Source organism: Galeopterus variegatus, unplaced genomic scaffold, assembly GCF_000696425.1.
Source record: "Galeopterus variegatus unplaced genomic scaffold, G_variegatus-3.0.2 Scaffold50, whole genome shotgun sequence".
NCBI lineage: Eukaryota > Metazoa > Chordata > Mammalia > Dermoptera > Cynocephalidae > Galeopterus > Galeopterus variegatus.
Genome location: NW_007726161.1, coordinates 1,208,578 through 1,222,445, shown reverse-complemented (window position 1 = coordinate 1,222,445; position 13,868 = coordinate 1,208,578). Strand labels below are relative to the sequence as shown.

At 36.3% G+C, this 13,868-nt stretch overlaps 1 protein-coding gene across 5 annotated transcripts in view; it reads left to right on the top strand.

Moving 5' to 3' along the window:
- Positions 1 to 12,846, top strand: part of SRSF10 (serine/arginine-rich splicing factor 10) — a 13,673-nt gene extending 827 nt beyond the window's left edge. The window contains exons 2-7 of one of the 5 annotated variants that reach the window (XM_008573143.1): positions 1,404 to 1,508; positions 5,116 to 5,219; positions 7,094 to 7,256; positions 7,911 to 7,964; positions 8,098 to 8,199; positions 11,541 to 12,846. In XM_008573143.1, the coding sequence (XP_008571365.1) occupies positions 1,404 to 1,508; positions 5,116 to 5,219; positions 7,094 to 7,256; positions 7,911 to 7,964; positions 8,098 to 8,199; positions 11,541 to 11,601 (589 nt within the window). In that variant the 3' untranslated portion in view covers positions 11,602 to 12,846. Of the gene's footprint in view, positions 1 to 1,403; positions 1,509 to 5,115; positions 5,220 to 7,093; positions 7,257 to 7,910; positions 7,965 to 8,097; positions 10,176 to 11,540 lie in introns of those variants that run through there. The other 4 variants (XM_008573135.1, XM_008573128.1, XM_008573120.1 and 1 more) reach the window with 4 other exon arrangements.
- The last annotated feature ends 1,022 nt before the right edge of the window (positions 12,847 to 13,868 follow it).

Genomic DNA, 13,868 nt, shown 5'->3' with positions numbered 1-13,868 from the left:
GGCCCTGCCGCCGCGGGAGCGCGGGCCGCGTGGCGGGGGTTTCCTCCCCTCCCCCTGCAGCTCGGGGCCCCTTCCTCTCCCCGCTTCCTTTCGTCGCAGTCGGCCCCCGCCCGCCTCGGCGTTTTCCCGACCCGACATCCGCTCCCCATTGATTGAAGTTCACGATCGTCGGGGTGCACGCCCCCTCGGCCCAGAAAGATGTATTTTTTCCCACTTAAAGAGTGCAAGGACATAACGGGATCGAGGAGAGGAATGTGGCGAAGCATTTGCTTTTTTTTCTTTTCTTTTTTTTTTTTTTTTTTTTTTGGGGGGTTTTTTTTTTTTTTTTTTTTTTTTTTTTTTTTTTTGTTGGGGGAGGTTGGTTGTGGTTTTTAATGTGTTGAAGATGTTTGGAGAAAGGGAATGTTGAGATTTGGGCAATTACATTCTTCCTCGTTAAATGGTGCCAGTAGTTCTTCCCATTTCCCGGAAATTCCGGTTACCCTTTGAAAAAGGATTTAGAAATCCTCTACCATTAGAACGGTGACGGCTAAATTAGATTAATTCAGACCGTGCCTTAAATAGGCATTGTTCTCACCGATTCCTTTAATTGCGTCGAGTTGCCTTCAGAATATTTTGGAAGAGATCTTATTACAGCTGAAGCTTCATATTTCACAAAAATCAGTCTACAAACAAAAAAAAAAAGGGTTTTTTTGGATAGCGCTGTAGGATTTACTTTCTTCTTTCTTTAAGTAGGAAAGGAAGAAATAGTAATTTTTAGCGTCTAGAAAAATTTCCCCATAGGTCATTTTGGCTATTGTTATTTAAGGAGTTAGATGTATTTGTAACTTTTGTTATTCAGATCGTGTTCACCTACTATTAAGTATCGAACCTTGTCGCTAAAGTTTTAGGGTAAAAATAAGTGCTTGGTATTTTTCAGAGCACTGGAGTTGGTTTGATACTGTAACAGAAAGACATTAGCAGTGCTTATTGAATATAAGCATTGTACACAACTTAATGCTGCTGTGCCTTTTATAAAACATGAGGGCTGTGGATAAAAACAATTTGTAAGCGTTTCTTTATATGTTGTTTTGCTATGGTTAATGTAAGATATTAATAGACTTAACTATAAATTTCATTTTTGTCCTCCAAATTCTTGGATACTAGCTTTCCTTTATCAAAAAGATATATTACCTGTACATTTTTGTATGTTAGTTCTTTAAGTTGGCTGTTAATGTTGAGATTTAGAAAGCCTGTCTGCTTAAGGTCACCCAGAGATACAGCTGATACCTGTGGGTCACACTATTATTAACTACAGTCCCTTTTATTGACTGAGATGTTACAGAAAGGTAACAATTGCTTACAGAGAATCTCCTTCTAAGGTCATGAACATAAAAATTTGAGGTCTTTTTATGATGTTTTAGGTCCGAAGATTTACGGCGCGAATTTGGTCGTTACGGTCCTATAGTTGATGTGTATGTTCCACTTGATTTCTACACACGCCGTCCAAGAGGATTTGCTTATGTTCAATATCCTTTCTTCAGATGGCTGATTAGTGAGGGGTGTTGAAGTTTGAAATTCAAGTTTATGTAAGTGGTAACATCTAAAAAGTAGTTTATTTTTGCCCTCTAATAAATGTCTTGTGTTTTCAAATTTTTGAAAATTAATTCTGACTCACACATTGCTTTTACTATTCCTTAAAGTTAATCCAAAAATAGCAAAATATTTAAATTCCCATTTTTGCTGCTAAAACTCAAATTAATGATTGATTATAATATGTGATTTAAATTTGAATACACTCTGGTTGCTACCACATTTACTGTAAGTCAAATTGAAAGTTAATATGTTCTTGTGCTTAGCAATTAAAGCTTGGTATTCTTGTTTGTTAATTTGAATCACTTGATCAAAAACAAATTGTATAACAATGAGGTAAACTTCTTTAATATTGTCCCCTAATTTGCTGTCCTCTGTTGTTACCTCAGAGAATGTAAAGCTGTACAGTTATGGCGACCCCAGAGAGAAAGCATGAAAGAACCTTTAGAGTAGAGTTCAACACTTAAGGCAAGTAGACAAGCCAAAGACCTCTTAAGGATCAGGCTTGAAGAGAAGGGAGAGTTTGGGAAAAGAAAAAATAAAGAAAAGCTGGAAGAAGGACAAGCCTAATGGGAGACAAAGCCTCGCTTTATCTACAAAAGGGGGAAAAGGTTGTTTTTCAAAGTTAAAGATAAAGCCATCTGTCATATTTGGCCAAGCATCTCATGACAAGTCCTTCTGACAAGCACTTAAAGAGTTAAAGGTCAAGATGAAGTTGAATGATGGCCAAGATTAAAGGAGTCATACCTGATGTATCCTACAGAATAACTATTTTCCTTTTTTCTTTTCTTTTTTTTTTTTTTTGTTTTGTAAGCAGTTATTTTTCAAAATTATTCTGGTTTGGTCTAGAGACAAAACCTGTAACTTAATTTGTGTGGGCCTTTTATGTTGTGATTGTGGTCTTGTATAAATGCACTCTCTCTTAGCTTATCGAGTTAAAGTATAATAGGATGTAATATTGTTAAACTTAAAGTAAGCATATTTCGGTTTTGGAGCAGGTAGTCAGATATCACAGAGTAGAAGGTGGTGCTCTTTGGAGTAGCATGAGGTTCTTGAGTCAAGCCAGAGAACCCTGCTTAAAGGGGAGACAGGTGCATGCACTGGGAACTACTTAGAAACAGCTCTGGTGGTCTTGTAGGGTTAGATCCACTAGAAGTACTGTTCATAGATAGATTTTTAAATGGCTGCTGGGGACACACACAAACTCCTAACTTCTGGAACTTAGCTCTGTGAAGTCTACTGGCCCTGCACTGCTTTTAGCACATATGATCAGTTGGCCCTGAATGGGTTGCAAAAGGCCTTGGTATGGGTACCTAATCAGGATCTATGGGAAATCATTTTCTAGCCCAGTTTCAGGTGAACTTACTTCCTCCCTTTCGTGAGATTATCTCCCTGCAACGACAAAGGCTTTGGAAAAATTTCTTACCATTACTGCTTAAATTCAGTGGGTCTCTTGAAACTTTTAAGTTAGCAGAGTCATAGACTTATGGGGAAAGGCCAAAAGCTACTCCTGCAGGGCCAGTGATCAAGGACAGTTGTGGGAATTGATTGAAAAGCTTTTTACAGTGAGGGTAATAGCTGTATCTGGCTTGGTTAATAAAGGTAGCAATGCATTCTGGTTTACAGTGTTGACCTGAAATTACCTGGTTTAGGGTGGCCTGGGAACCACGATCAGCAGTAGTTTGATTCGAGTGTGCGATACTTGAGCCAGAAAAGGAAGATCATCCAAAGGAATCTAAAGGAGAGTGATAATTTTTTAATGCATACTCAGTAAGTCTTTAAAATAATTAAAAACAAAGAAGTATCAGTTTCATTTTTGGAAGACTGTGAAGTACAAATTTTTTATGACTGGCATCAGAGTGATACTCATCTGCCCTTACTGCCTGACTCTTCTACCTGTCTCTGTTCCCAGTTAGCCTTCTCTATCTATCCCTGGCTTACCAGGTAAAGTAGAACTTTGTCATCCATCCCAGGATTCTGTTTTTGAGGGTAGCCCCAGAGAATGCTCTTGTCTCAATTTTTACAGCTCTCAATGTAAATCCTTTTTAAAATTAACTATATTGTCTCTTGGGATAACAAATAAAGTAGTATACCCATAAGGTGAACTTATTCCTTTTAATTAGTTTAGAGCCCAACTGCATTAACCTTGAGGGATGTTCACTTACAGTATTCAAGATTCTAAACTCCACATCACCTTTTCCTTTCATGTTGAAAGCCCAATTATTTAAGATCTGGGAAAACCTCTCCATTTTACCTACACATAATGGCTTCAGAAAGAGAGCACTGGAAACCTACCTTAATTCTTTTCAGAATAAAAAGTGGGAGGTACAGTGAGGTAGACTATTCAGTCTTTGAAATTGAAAAACAGCAGTATTGGTCTTAAAAGGAGTGTGTCGCTGAAATAGAAATGGGCAAGGCTAGAATAGTGATTTTTACGATAAAATGAAAATCTATACCCAAACCTGACCTAGCTCGATTTCCAAACCTTTCATATCCAACATCGCCTGGAATGTGTACTTGGCTTCCGTTAGAATGGTGGTTTTAAAAAAAGAGGTAGGTTTGGACAGAATAACTGTAAAGCCTGAGGTTCTCACAGTATTGCTGCTGACGTGAGGGAGGAGGACAAAGCAGCTTTTCAGATCAAAAACAAGTACCAGCAATGCCTGCTTAATGATGGTAAATGCTATCTTGAAATTCTCAAGTTGAAAACCAGGATTTTCATTCTAGGAGTCCTTTAATAGTCTTATTTCTTGATAGCATGCATTTATAGTTTGTGCATGGATGTAATACCCTTTTGATACAGTGACTGTCTTAAGTATTGCTTGAACTCTGTCTTCATACCCACAAGTGGCTAGCATGTCAGTCTTCCCTATGTGACACAAGGAAGGCAACTACATGAAATAATAGTTTAGGTATATTTGAAAAAACAGCAAAATAAATTTGAAGTTAGTGCTTTCATCTCTTGTAGGGTAAGGCATATTCTGCTTGCTTACACAAGAACTATTGGCATTTTTTTTTTTTCATTTGAAGCACATAGATGAAAAACAGTATTTGGGTTTTAAGAATTTTTTTTTTTTAAACATCCAACAGAACTGACATTTGTTTTTCTTTTATGTCTTATTTTGTAACTCATTTGAAGCACATAGATGAAAAACAGTATTTGGGTTTTAAGAATTTTTTTTTTTAAACATCCAACAGAACTGACATTTGTTTTTCTTTTATGTCTTATTTTGTAAAGTTAATCCTTAAAACTCAGGAAAATTTTTTTGCTAAGATAACTTGGTGATTCAGCTATAACAGATCTTATTTCAGTAATAACTTTACAGTTTGTATTCATGTGTTTTAAAAAATGCATGCCTTAGGAAATCACAGGTGCTTTTATATTGTGAAGTATTAATGGCTGAATCAACCAATTACTAAGTGGAGTCTGGTTGATTTTCTAGAACAGTATTGGGAGATTGTGAATTGTTCCAGACTTACCAACTGAATTTTCATTCATTATCAAAGTTTGCAAAACTTCCCAAGCCCCTTAACATTTAGCACATTTGAGGATGTTCGTGATGCTGAAGATGCTTTGCATAATTTGGACAGAAAATGGATTTGTGGACGTCAGATTGAAATACAGTTTGCACAGGGGGATCGGAAGAGTAAGTATCTTTATGCCTAACATATGTAAAATGTATTATTTTTAGAGTGTTTTGAGATTTCCTCTTGGAAGTGTTTATGCAGTTTGTATATCTGTTCAGAAGATAGAGTATGTTTAATACTTCATATTTTTCAGATGGATTACAAAGTTTCAGGGTAGGTCAGCTGTGGCGATCAAATGCCTGAAATATATTGGGACTCTTCAGAAAGTTTATGAATATTATCAACTGTGGTCTGTTTAATATACTAGAGATGGAATTGAAAGGGATAAAACATGAACAGTTTTGGGTCTCTAGAGCTATTTTTCTTCCTCATAAAGATCTTCAAAGTATAATTGGGTAATTATATAGGTGCATGGCTATGGAAATGAACAGATAGAATTAGACAGGGATAGGGTATCTAGGTTAATCTAGAATAGATTTTTTTTTTTTAGCAGCTGACTGGTGTGAGGATCCTAATCCTTGACCGTGGTGTTAACACCGCCCACTCTAACCAACTGAGCTAACCGGCCAGCCCTTAGATTAGATTTTGTATTGGTGCTTGGTTTTTATCATTATGCAGGTATGTACCAGATGTTAGCTACATACTAATGAGGCAGGAGTAGAGGCTTTAGGGTCAGATAGACCTGGGGTTTGAATTCTGGCTCAGCTATTATGTTATGTTGGGCAAGATACTAAAAGAGATTAAATTAGCTGCTGAAGAGAGGAGCACTTAGGTAGACACAAGCTATTGGTAATTCTTTTGTTCTTGAGTTGGGTAATAGATTCCTGGGTATTCACTGTTCTATTTATATATACATACGCCATACACCCATATATGAAGTATCTGCTTAATAGAATTGGATGAGAGGCTGGCCCATGGCTCACTTGAGAGAGTGTGGTGCTGATAACACCAAGGCCACGGGTTTAGATCCCTATATAGGGATGGCCAGTTAGCTCATTTGGGAGAGCCTGGTGCTGACAACACCAAGTCAAGGGTTAAGATCCCCTTATCGGTCATCTTAAAAAAAAAAAAAAGAATTGGATGAGATAATATAAGAACTGAGAATGTCCAAGGGTGTAGGTATGTGTAAAGCATTCAGTAAGTGTTATCTCTCCCACTTCTCTTTGTCACGGTCTCAGAACTGTATATTTATATATTACTGCATTTTTACACTACACATTGTTCCTGGGTCACCAGTAAGTATTTTGTTGTTGTTAATTGTGTTCCTAATGAATGGAAACAGTGGCAAATAATTTCAAACCAGCATATTGTTCAAAATTTGTTCATATTTCTATTTGGAATTTTAAAAAATACATTTATGGGTATAGATTCCTAATGTCAAAGTAGTTGGCATGTCTAAGAAGTCTCCGGGGCCGGCCCGGTGGCGCACTGGATAGTGCGCTGCTTGGGAAGCGCGGCGGCGCTCCCGTCCAAGGGTTCGGATCCCACGTGCAGACCGGTTCCCGCTCACTGGCTGAGCGAGGTGCGGGAGCAACACCGAGGCTTGCAATCCCGTTGCCGGTCCCCGGTCCGGTACGGGGGCAACACTGAGGGTTGCGATCCGTTGCCGGACACGGAAAAAAAGACAAAAGACAAAAAAAAAAAAAAAGAAGTCTCCGATAGACTTCCTTGAAAATAAATAAATCCCTTTTCCAAGATTATTATTCACATTTAACCTTGACCCAGCCCAAGAAAGAAATGACGGCTAAATCACTTTCTAGAGCTGCATCTCATACCAAAACTACAGGTACCTCTCTAAAACAGATTCCAAAACACATACACACTTTCCTTGGTATAAACAAAGGGGATACAGGGATTTTTTTTTTCCCTATGATTTGTGGACTTGACTAAGTTTTTAATGTTTCTAAATATTTCTGTTTTATATATTTCCTAGCGCCAAATCAGATGAAAGCCAAGGAAGGGAGGAACGTGTACAGTTCTTCACGCTATGATGATTATGACAGATACAGACGTTCTCGAAGCCGAAGTTATGAAAGAAGGAGATCAAGAAGTCGGTCTTTTGATTACAACTATAGAAGATCTTATAGTCCTAGAAAGTAAGTGTGATGTGTAGCACAATGATCTGTTTTTTAAAATGTATGTTTGGGGGCCGGCCCGGTGGCGCACTGGATAGTGCACCGCTTGGGAAGCGCGGCAGCGCTCCAGCCCGAGGGTTCGGATCCCTCATACGGACCGGTTCCCGCTCACTGGCTGAGCGAGGCACAGGGGCAACACCGAGGGTTGCAAACCCATTGCCGGTCCCCGGTCCAGTACGGGGGCAACACTGAGGGTTGCGATCCGTTGCCGGACACGGAAAAAGACAAAAGACAAAAAATAAAAAAATTAAATAAATAAATAAAATGTATGTTTGTTAGCATTTAAATTTTTTTTGCCTTTTTATACACTTTTTTTTTTTGTCCTTTTTGAGACCGGCCGCACCACGCTCAGCCAGTGTGCGCACCGGTCAGCCCTATATAGGATCCGAACCCGCGGCGGGAGCGCTGCTGTGCTCCCAGCGCCGCACTCTCCCGAGTGCGCCACGGGCTCGGTCCTTTTTATACACTGTTAATTATATACATTGAATGCTTCGTTGAGACTAAAAATATTTTCATATTTCATTTAAAAAGTTTTATGGTTCGCTTTTAATTAGAAACTTCTAAGACTATAAATAGACATTTGTCACTGTTTGCTTTTTCTGATATGCTTTTTAGCAGTAGACCGACTGGAAGACCACGGCGTAGCAGAAGCCATTCCGACAATGATAGGTAAATAACTTTGCTTTGAAAAAGACTTACATGTTTTTCAATTTCAGAGTGAACTTTTGCTCTAAAAATAACAAATTTGATTAATATAGAATCTAATTTTTACTCTAATTGTATCTCTCCTCTGTTTTGAAAGATTCAAACACCGAAATCGATCTTTTTCAAGATCTAAATCCAATTCAAGATCACGGTCCAAGTCCCAGCCCAAGAAAGAAATGAAGGCTAAATCACGTTCTAGGTCTGCATCTCACACCAAAACTAGAGGCACCTCTAAAACAGATTCCAAAACACATTATAAGTCTGGCTCAAGATATGAAAAGGAATCAAGGAAAAAAGAACCACCTAGATCCAAATCTCAGTCAAGATCACAGTCTAGGTCTAGGTCAAAATCTAGATCAAGGTCTTGGACTAGTCCTAAGTCCAGTGGCCACTGATATTATAAACCATGATAATTTTTAGGCATGTATCATTCATTTACTCATAGTTTGGTTTACTTAAATTATCAGGAATACAATGTTGCAATGATGCTTAAAAAACACTTGTTAGTTTTCCCTGTACCAGGCAATGGTTATAATTAAAATGATATGCTGTTGAGAAGCCACTCTTAAGAGTCCAGTCTGTTTAATGTTATGGGCAGCTACCAATTCGTGGTGTCTCTGTATATTTTTGTAAAGATTCTCATTTTTTATGCTTGAAGTATTTGGTGAAAAGATGTTGGTTGACCATAATTTGCAACATTGTCTTATTAAAAATAAACTTTAATATCCATATTTGGTAGAACTGTTAACCTAAAAATGTAGCTTGCTAATAAGATAGAATGATACAAAAGTGAAGTTGTAGCTACAGTACAACACTGACTGCTCAGACACATTTAGGTTCAGGGTGGACCTTTTTGTCTTGTTGATGTGTAGGCCAATGATAATAGTTTATGATGCAGTGTGGAATAGTTCTTTTGTCAACCCCACTGTCTTGGGGAATGATGCCAACTGGGTTAAGGAGCATTTTCAGGGAGATTGAGAGGAGTTTTTGACTGAAACATGGAGCCTTCACTGCTTTTTTTCTGGTTTCTAAGAAGGTTTGGAACATACATAAATCAGAAAAATTCACCTTAAAATTTGAGGTCAATGCTGGCAGAAGTAACTTTACGGGGGGAAATAATGTTCTTATGTAGTGTTCTAAAATTTAAGGAGCATTGTTGCATAAAATTGCTTAGTATTCTTACTGCTGTTAGAAGAAAGTAAATTGTTTCAAAGTGGGTTTTGTGTGCGTAGTGTAAAAGAACTGAATTTTGAATCTTACAGCACTTGACATGTGCATTTGTATCAAAATTTGCCTACCTCTTTATGAGGGAGGCTTGCTCTTCACACCTCAATTTATTTAATGTGAGGCAAGTTGAAAGACAACACTCCCATTCTAGGTGATTCTGTGGTGCCATGAAGTTTAAAATAATTTTGGGAAAAGGATTAGTCAGTTTTAAGCAAGAGTCACGTCTCGAGTTTTTGATTATCAATGTAGTACCAAACTAAAAATGAGGAAGGAATAATACCCTTAACCATTTATAATTTCTAGTATTTCTCTGAAAGATCATTTTGGGGCAATAAAAGTGACTTGACATGTCCAGTCTCATTTCAGAATAAAAAGCTAGCATCTTTAAAAATCTCAGATTGCTTGCTTGCAAATGTAAGTAAGAAATATTGTGGGGAAATGATTCCTTTTAGAGGATTACTTTTTCAATTTTGGTTTTAGTAATCTAGGCCTTGCCTGTAAAGAACAAAAAGATGGTTTTAAAATACTGTTTGTGGAATGTGTTTAAAGGATTGATTCTAGAACCTTTGTATATTTGATAGTATTTCTAACTTTCATTTCTTTACTGTTTGCAGTTAATGTTCATGTTCTGCTATGCAATCATTTATATGCACGTTTCTTTAATTTTTTTAGATTTTCCTGGATGTATAGTTTAAACAGCAAAAAGTCTATTTAAAACTGTAGCAGTAGTTTGCAGTTCTAGCAAAGAGGAAAGTTGTGGGGTTAAACTTTGTATTTTCTTTCTTATAGAAGCTTCTAAAAAGGTATTTTTATATGTTCTTTTTAACAAATATTGTGTACAACCTTTAAAACATCGATGTTTGGATCAAAACAAGACCCAGCTTATTTTCTGCTTGCTGTAAATTAAGCAAACATGCTATAATAAAAACAAAATGAAGGAAATAATGATTAACTGGAATTATTATAAGTATTGAATATGATTCTAAAATAACAGTGGAAACGATCCTTTGTAGATTTAGAAATATTTTTAATCAGTGTTGCACTAGGTACAACTAACTTTTACTTTGGAAATGATAAAACTTGCCAGAAAGCTACATCTTTTATGTAGTACTTAAGAATACCTTATGTAATGTCAGACTTGTTTCATATGCTCATTAAGCCTCTTGGGTTAAATAACTTGAGGTTATTTGGTAGTGGTAAGATACCTATTAAAATCAAATTTGGGTCACCTAATTATAAGTTTATACTTACTATTGGTCAGATCAATAATTCTGCTCTCCCTCTTCCTAAACAAGATAGGTTGAGCCTTATGTTTACGGCATGATTTAAAAATTCTTTTTCATCTAATATTGGTGAGCAGTTAATATTAAGTGATAACCACTTTGGGGAAGTGGTTTAGTTTAGGTGTTTTGTGGTTTGAATTCTAGCTGCTCTACAATGACAATTATAGCTGATAATTTATTTAATGTTTATGATGTGCCAGACACTGTTCAAAAGGCTATGTGTTAAATCGTTTAGTCTTCACAAAACCGTGAGAAAGATACTTTTATTTTCCCCATATCACAGATAAGGAAACTGAGGCACAAAGAAAAGGCTGTAAAGGGCAAAACCAAGATTTGAGCCCAGCCCTTAGATTGTATTTTTAAGGGACTATAATTTGAGAGAAGTAGATTGAGGAGATAGCTCATTGAAATTGTTCTCAGTCTCTGTATAGAAGGAAAAGGCCTGATGTTTTCATTTTTATTTTTTACTCATGTCACCTTGTTTTTAGACCCTTTTTTCGAGAATCTTTATGTTGTTTCTAAAGTGACGTACCTTAAGAGCTTCAAAAGGACTTTATTATAGTTGAACCCGTGGTAGTTAGAGTCCTACTGATACTTGATGAGGATCTTTACACAGTATTTTAATACAGTTTTGGGTTACAGAGGTTAAGTTTCACAATTATTGAGTACCCACTGAGTGTCTGGCACTGGGCTCAATATTAAATAGAGTGGTCATATCAACACTCAAGTGAGGGCTGACACGTCACCTCTCTTTTTACTTAAGATGTCTCTGCATTTTTTATTTTTATTTTTGAAGCCAAGTGAGCAAGAAGAAAAATGAGAGATAAATGCTTCAGTGAGAAAGGAAAGGTGCTACATAGAGTATGAGCTGTTAAGTTACAACCCAGGGAAAAGACCTGGGACTAATTGTGCTATTCGCTTGAAAATTTGGCCCAGTAAGCTGCTACATCCAGTTCGACTAACAAAATCCTGTATACCACAGAGAAGAATAAAGAAAACCAAACTGACAAACATCCTTCTTTTATTTAAGACCAAACTGCAGCTGGAATACCCAGTACAGTTCTGCTTACTACACTTCAAGAAAGATCTGAAAGCGGAAAAAGAACCAAAGAAGGGCAGTTCAAGCGACCAAAGGGTGGGTGGAAGGTGCTGCAGTATGAATACTGTAAGAATATTTTGACTCTGGTCTGAAAAGATAAAAGAATGTTATCGAAAACTACATGGAATAATTGAAGTCCCTTCAAGTTTGAAAGTAAGCATTTTAGGACAAATAAAAGGAAATTCAACTTTGTACTTGTGGAAACTAATCCCTAAATATGAATAGGTTTATACTGATTCACAGGTAACAGGTCATAATAAAGTATTGGAAACTAGGATGTCTGAATATCAAGGAAGACAGCCATAGTCTCTTAATAGTGCCTCTATTGGTCTGTCTCATACTGAATTGGGTGGAAAAGGCATGGTCCAATGTAAACTTTTTCTTAGTTATCTCTTAAAAGTCAGTTCCATTTTGCCATTGTTGGCAAATCTTGCCTTTGTTTATTCCAGTGCCAGTGTTTTCTGCTTAATCATTTGCTTTGTTGGCATCTGAGTTTATTTACTTGTATGCCACATGCAGTTTGCATCTTCCTTAACCACTCTCTTTCCCTGAGTAAATTCCAGTCATACTTGATATCCACCTAAGAGCTCCCATCTCTTCTCACCTCTTTCCTAGTCAGTATATTCAGCAAATATTTATTGAGCCCTTACTGTGGGCAAAAAACATTGTACTGGATAACTGGGGAGAAAAATAGATGATTCCCTTATTCAATAACTTTACTGAGCACAATCTAGTTAATCCTTACAGTATGGCCTCATTGTTTTGTTTGAGGTGTATTATTCATAACAATATTATACACCGTATCCTACTGTAATTATAAAACCGAATATATTATCAAAGATAAGTAATTTTGTGGTTATCTGCCATTTAAAAGTATCCAGTATTTCTGTTTGCATCCTATTAATACAAATAATGAAAAAATGATTTGTTTTCATCTGTAATAAACTGATTTATTGTGCAGTGACTGTAATATACTAGAATTATATTAAGTTGTTAACTCTGCCTCATCAAACACATATTAGTAAATAATTCCAAAAATAGTTTTGCATTAGATATAAAGGAGACTCTGGGTGCTATAATTAGACTTGAGGCAGACAGCTGTTATCACAGCTGATTTAGTATGTTCTGTAATTGAGAAAATGTTCAGCAAATTATACTTTTTAGTGATTTACATGTACATTTTATAGGGAACATGTTCTGTGTATAGTGAATAAATAACTTTTATAGTGTCACAAAATGTTTTGGATTCCTCAGTTCCTTATTAGGATACGAAATTTGTTTACCTATATACATGATTCCATTACATATTTTATTTTGGTCATATTTTTGCCACATATTTAAAACTTTTCATGTAACATTATCTAAAATCTGGAAGTGGAGTTTAAGGTTTAATTTCTAACAATTTTGAAAATATAGCAGAATATACATAAGGGAGGTATGGAATGGTGGTTTTTGTTTTGTTTTTGGCCCCTGGCTGTCAGGGTATCCGAACCCTTGACCCTAGTGTTACAAGGCTGTGCTCTAACCAACTGAGCCAAGTAGCCGTCCAAATTTTTATTTCTATTTTATTTTTAAAAATTTTTAAACGTGCCCAAGATGAGTCAACGCACCAAGTAAGTGGTAGATTCTAGATTAGAGTCCATAATTTTTCATTTGGCTCATCTTTGCTTGTTTTTTTGTTTTCATTTCAAATGGGAAAAAAATTTTATAGCTTTATTTTCTGAAGACAGTAAAATTGTTATTATGGAATTTAGAGTTAGAGCAAAGATGAGTTTAGGTTTAATTATAAAATGTATTTTATATCTTTACATAATCATAAACATTCAGGCGGTGGTTCTGACAGGTAGAGGTTCTGTATATATTTTTTAAAACTTAATATGTAGTTCATAGATGTTTTGCCCTCTACATCCCTTCTACATTTCCTTTTGAATTGAGGTTAAAACATTCAAGGGGGGAAGGGGGGGTTTAGTTGCAAATTCAGTTGATACTTAGTTCAGAAAAATGTTGCTGAATACATACATTGTTTGTTTGTTTTACTAGCCTTTTGGTATTTTTTGTTGGAAAATATTTTGTCATTTACAAGTACAATAACAATGCTTGATAGTTCTCTAAAAGTTTTAAATATGGTAAATCAGAAAAGGCCCATGTGGTTTTGGCAGCTGTTAAATTAGAATGAGTTGCTTTAGGTTATCTTCTGTAGTTGTTTCTGTTTATATTGAATGCTGTTGATATTATTCAGCACTTAACATGCCAAGCTAT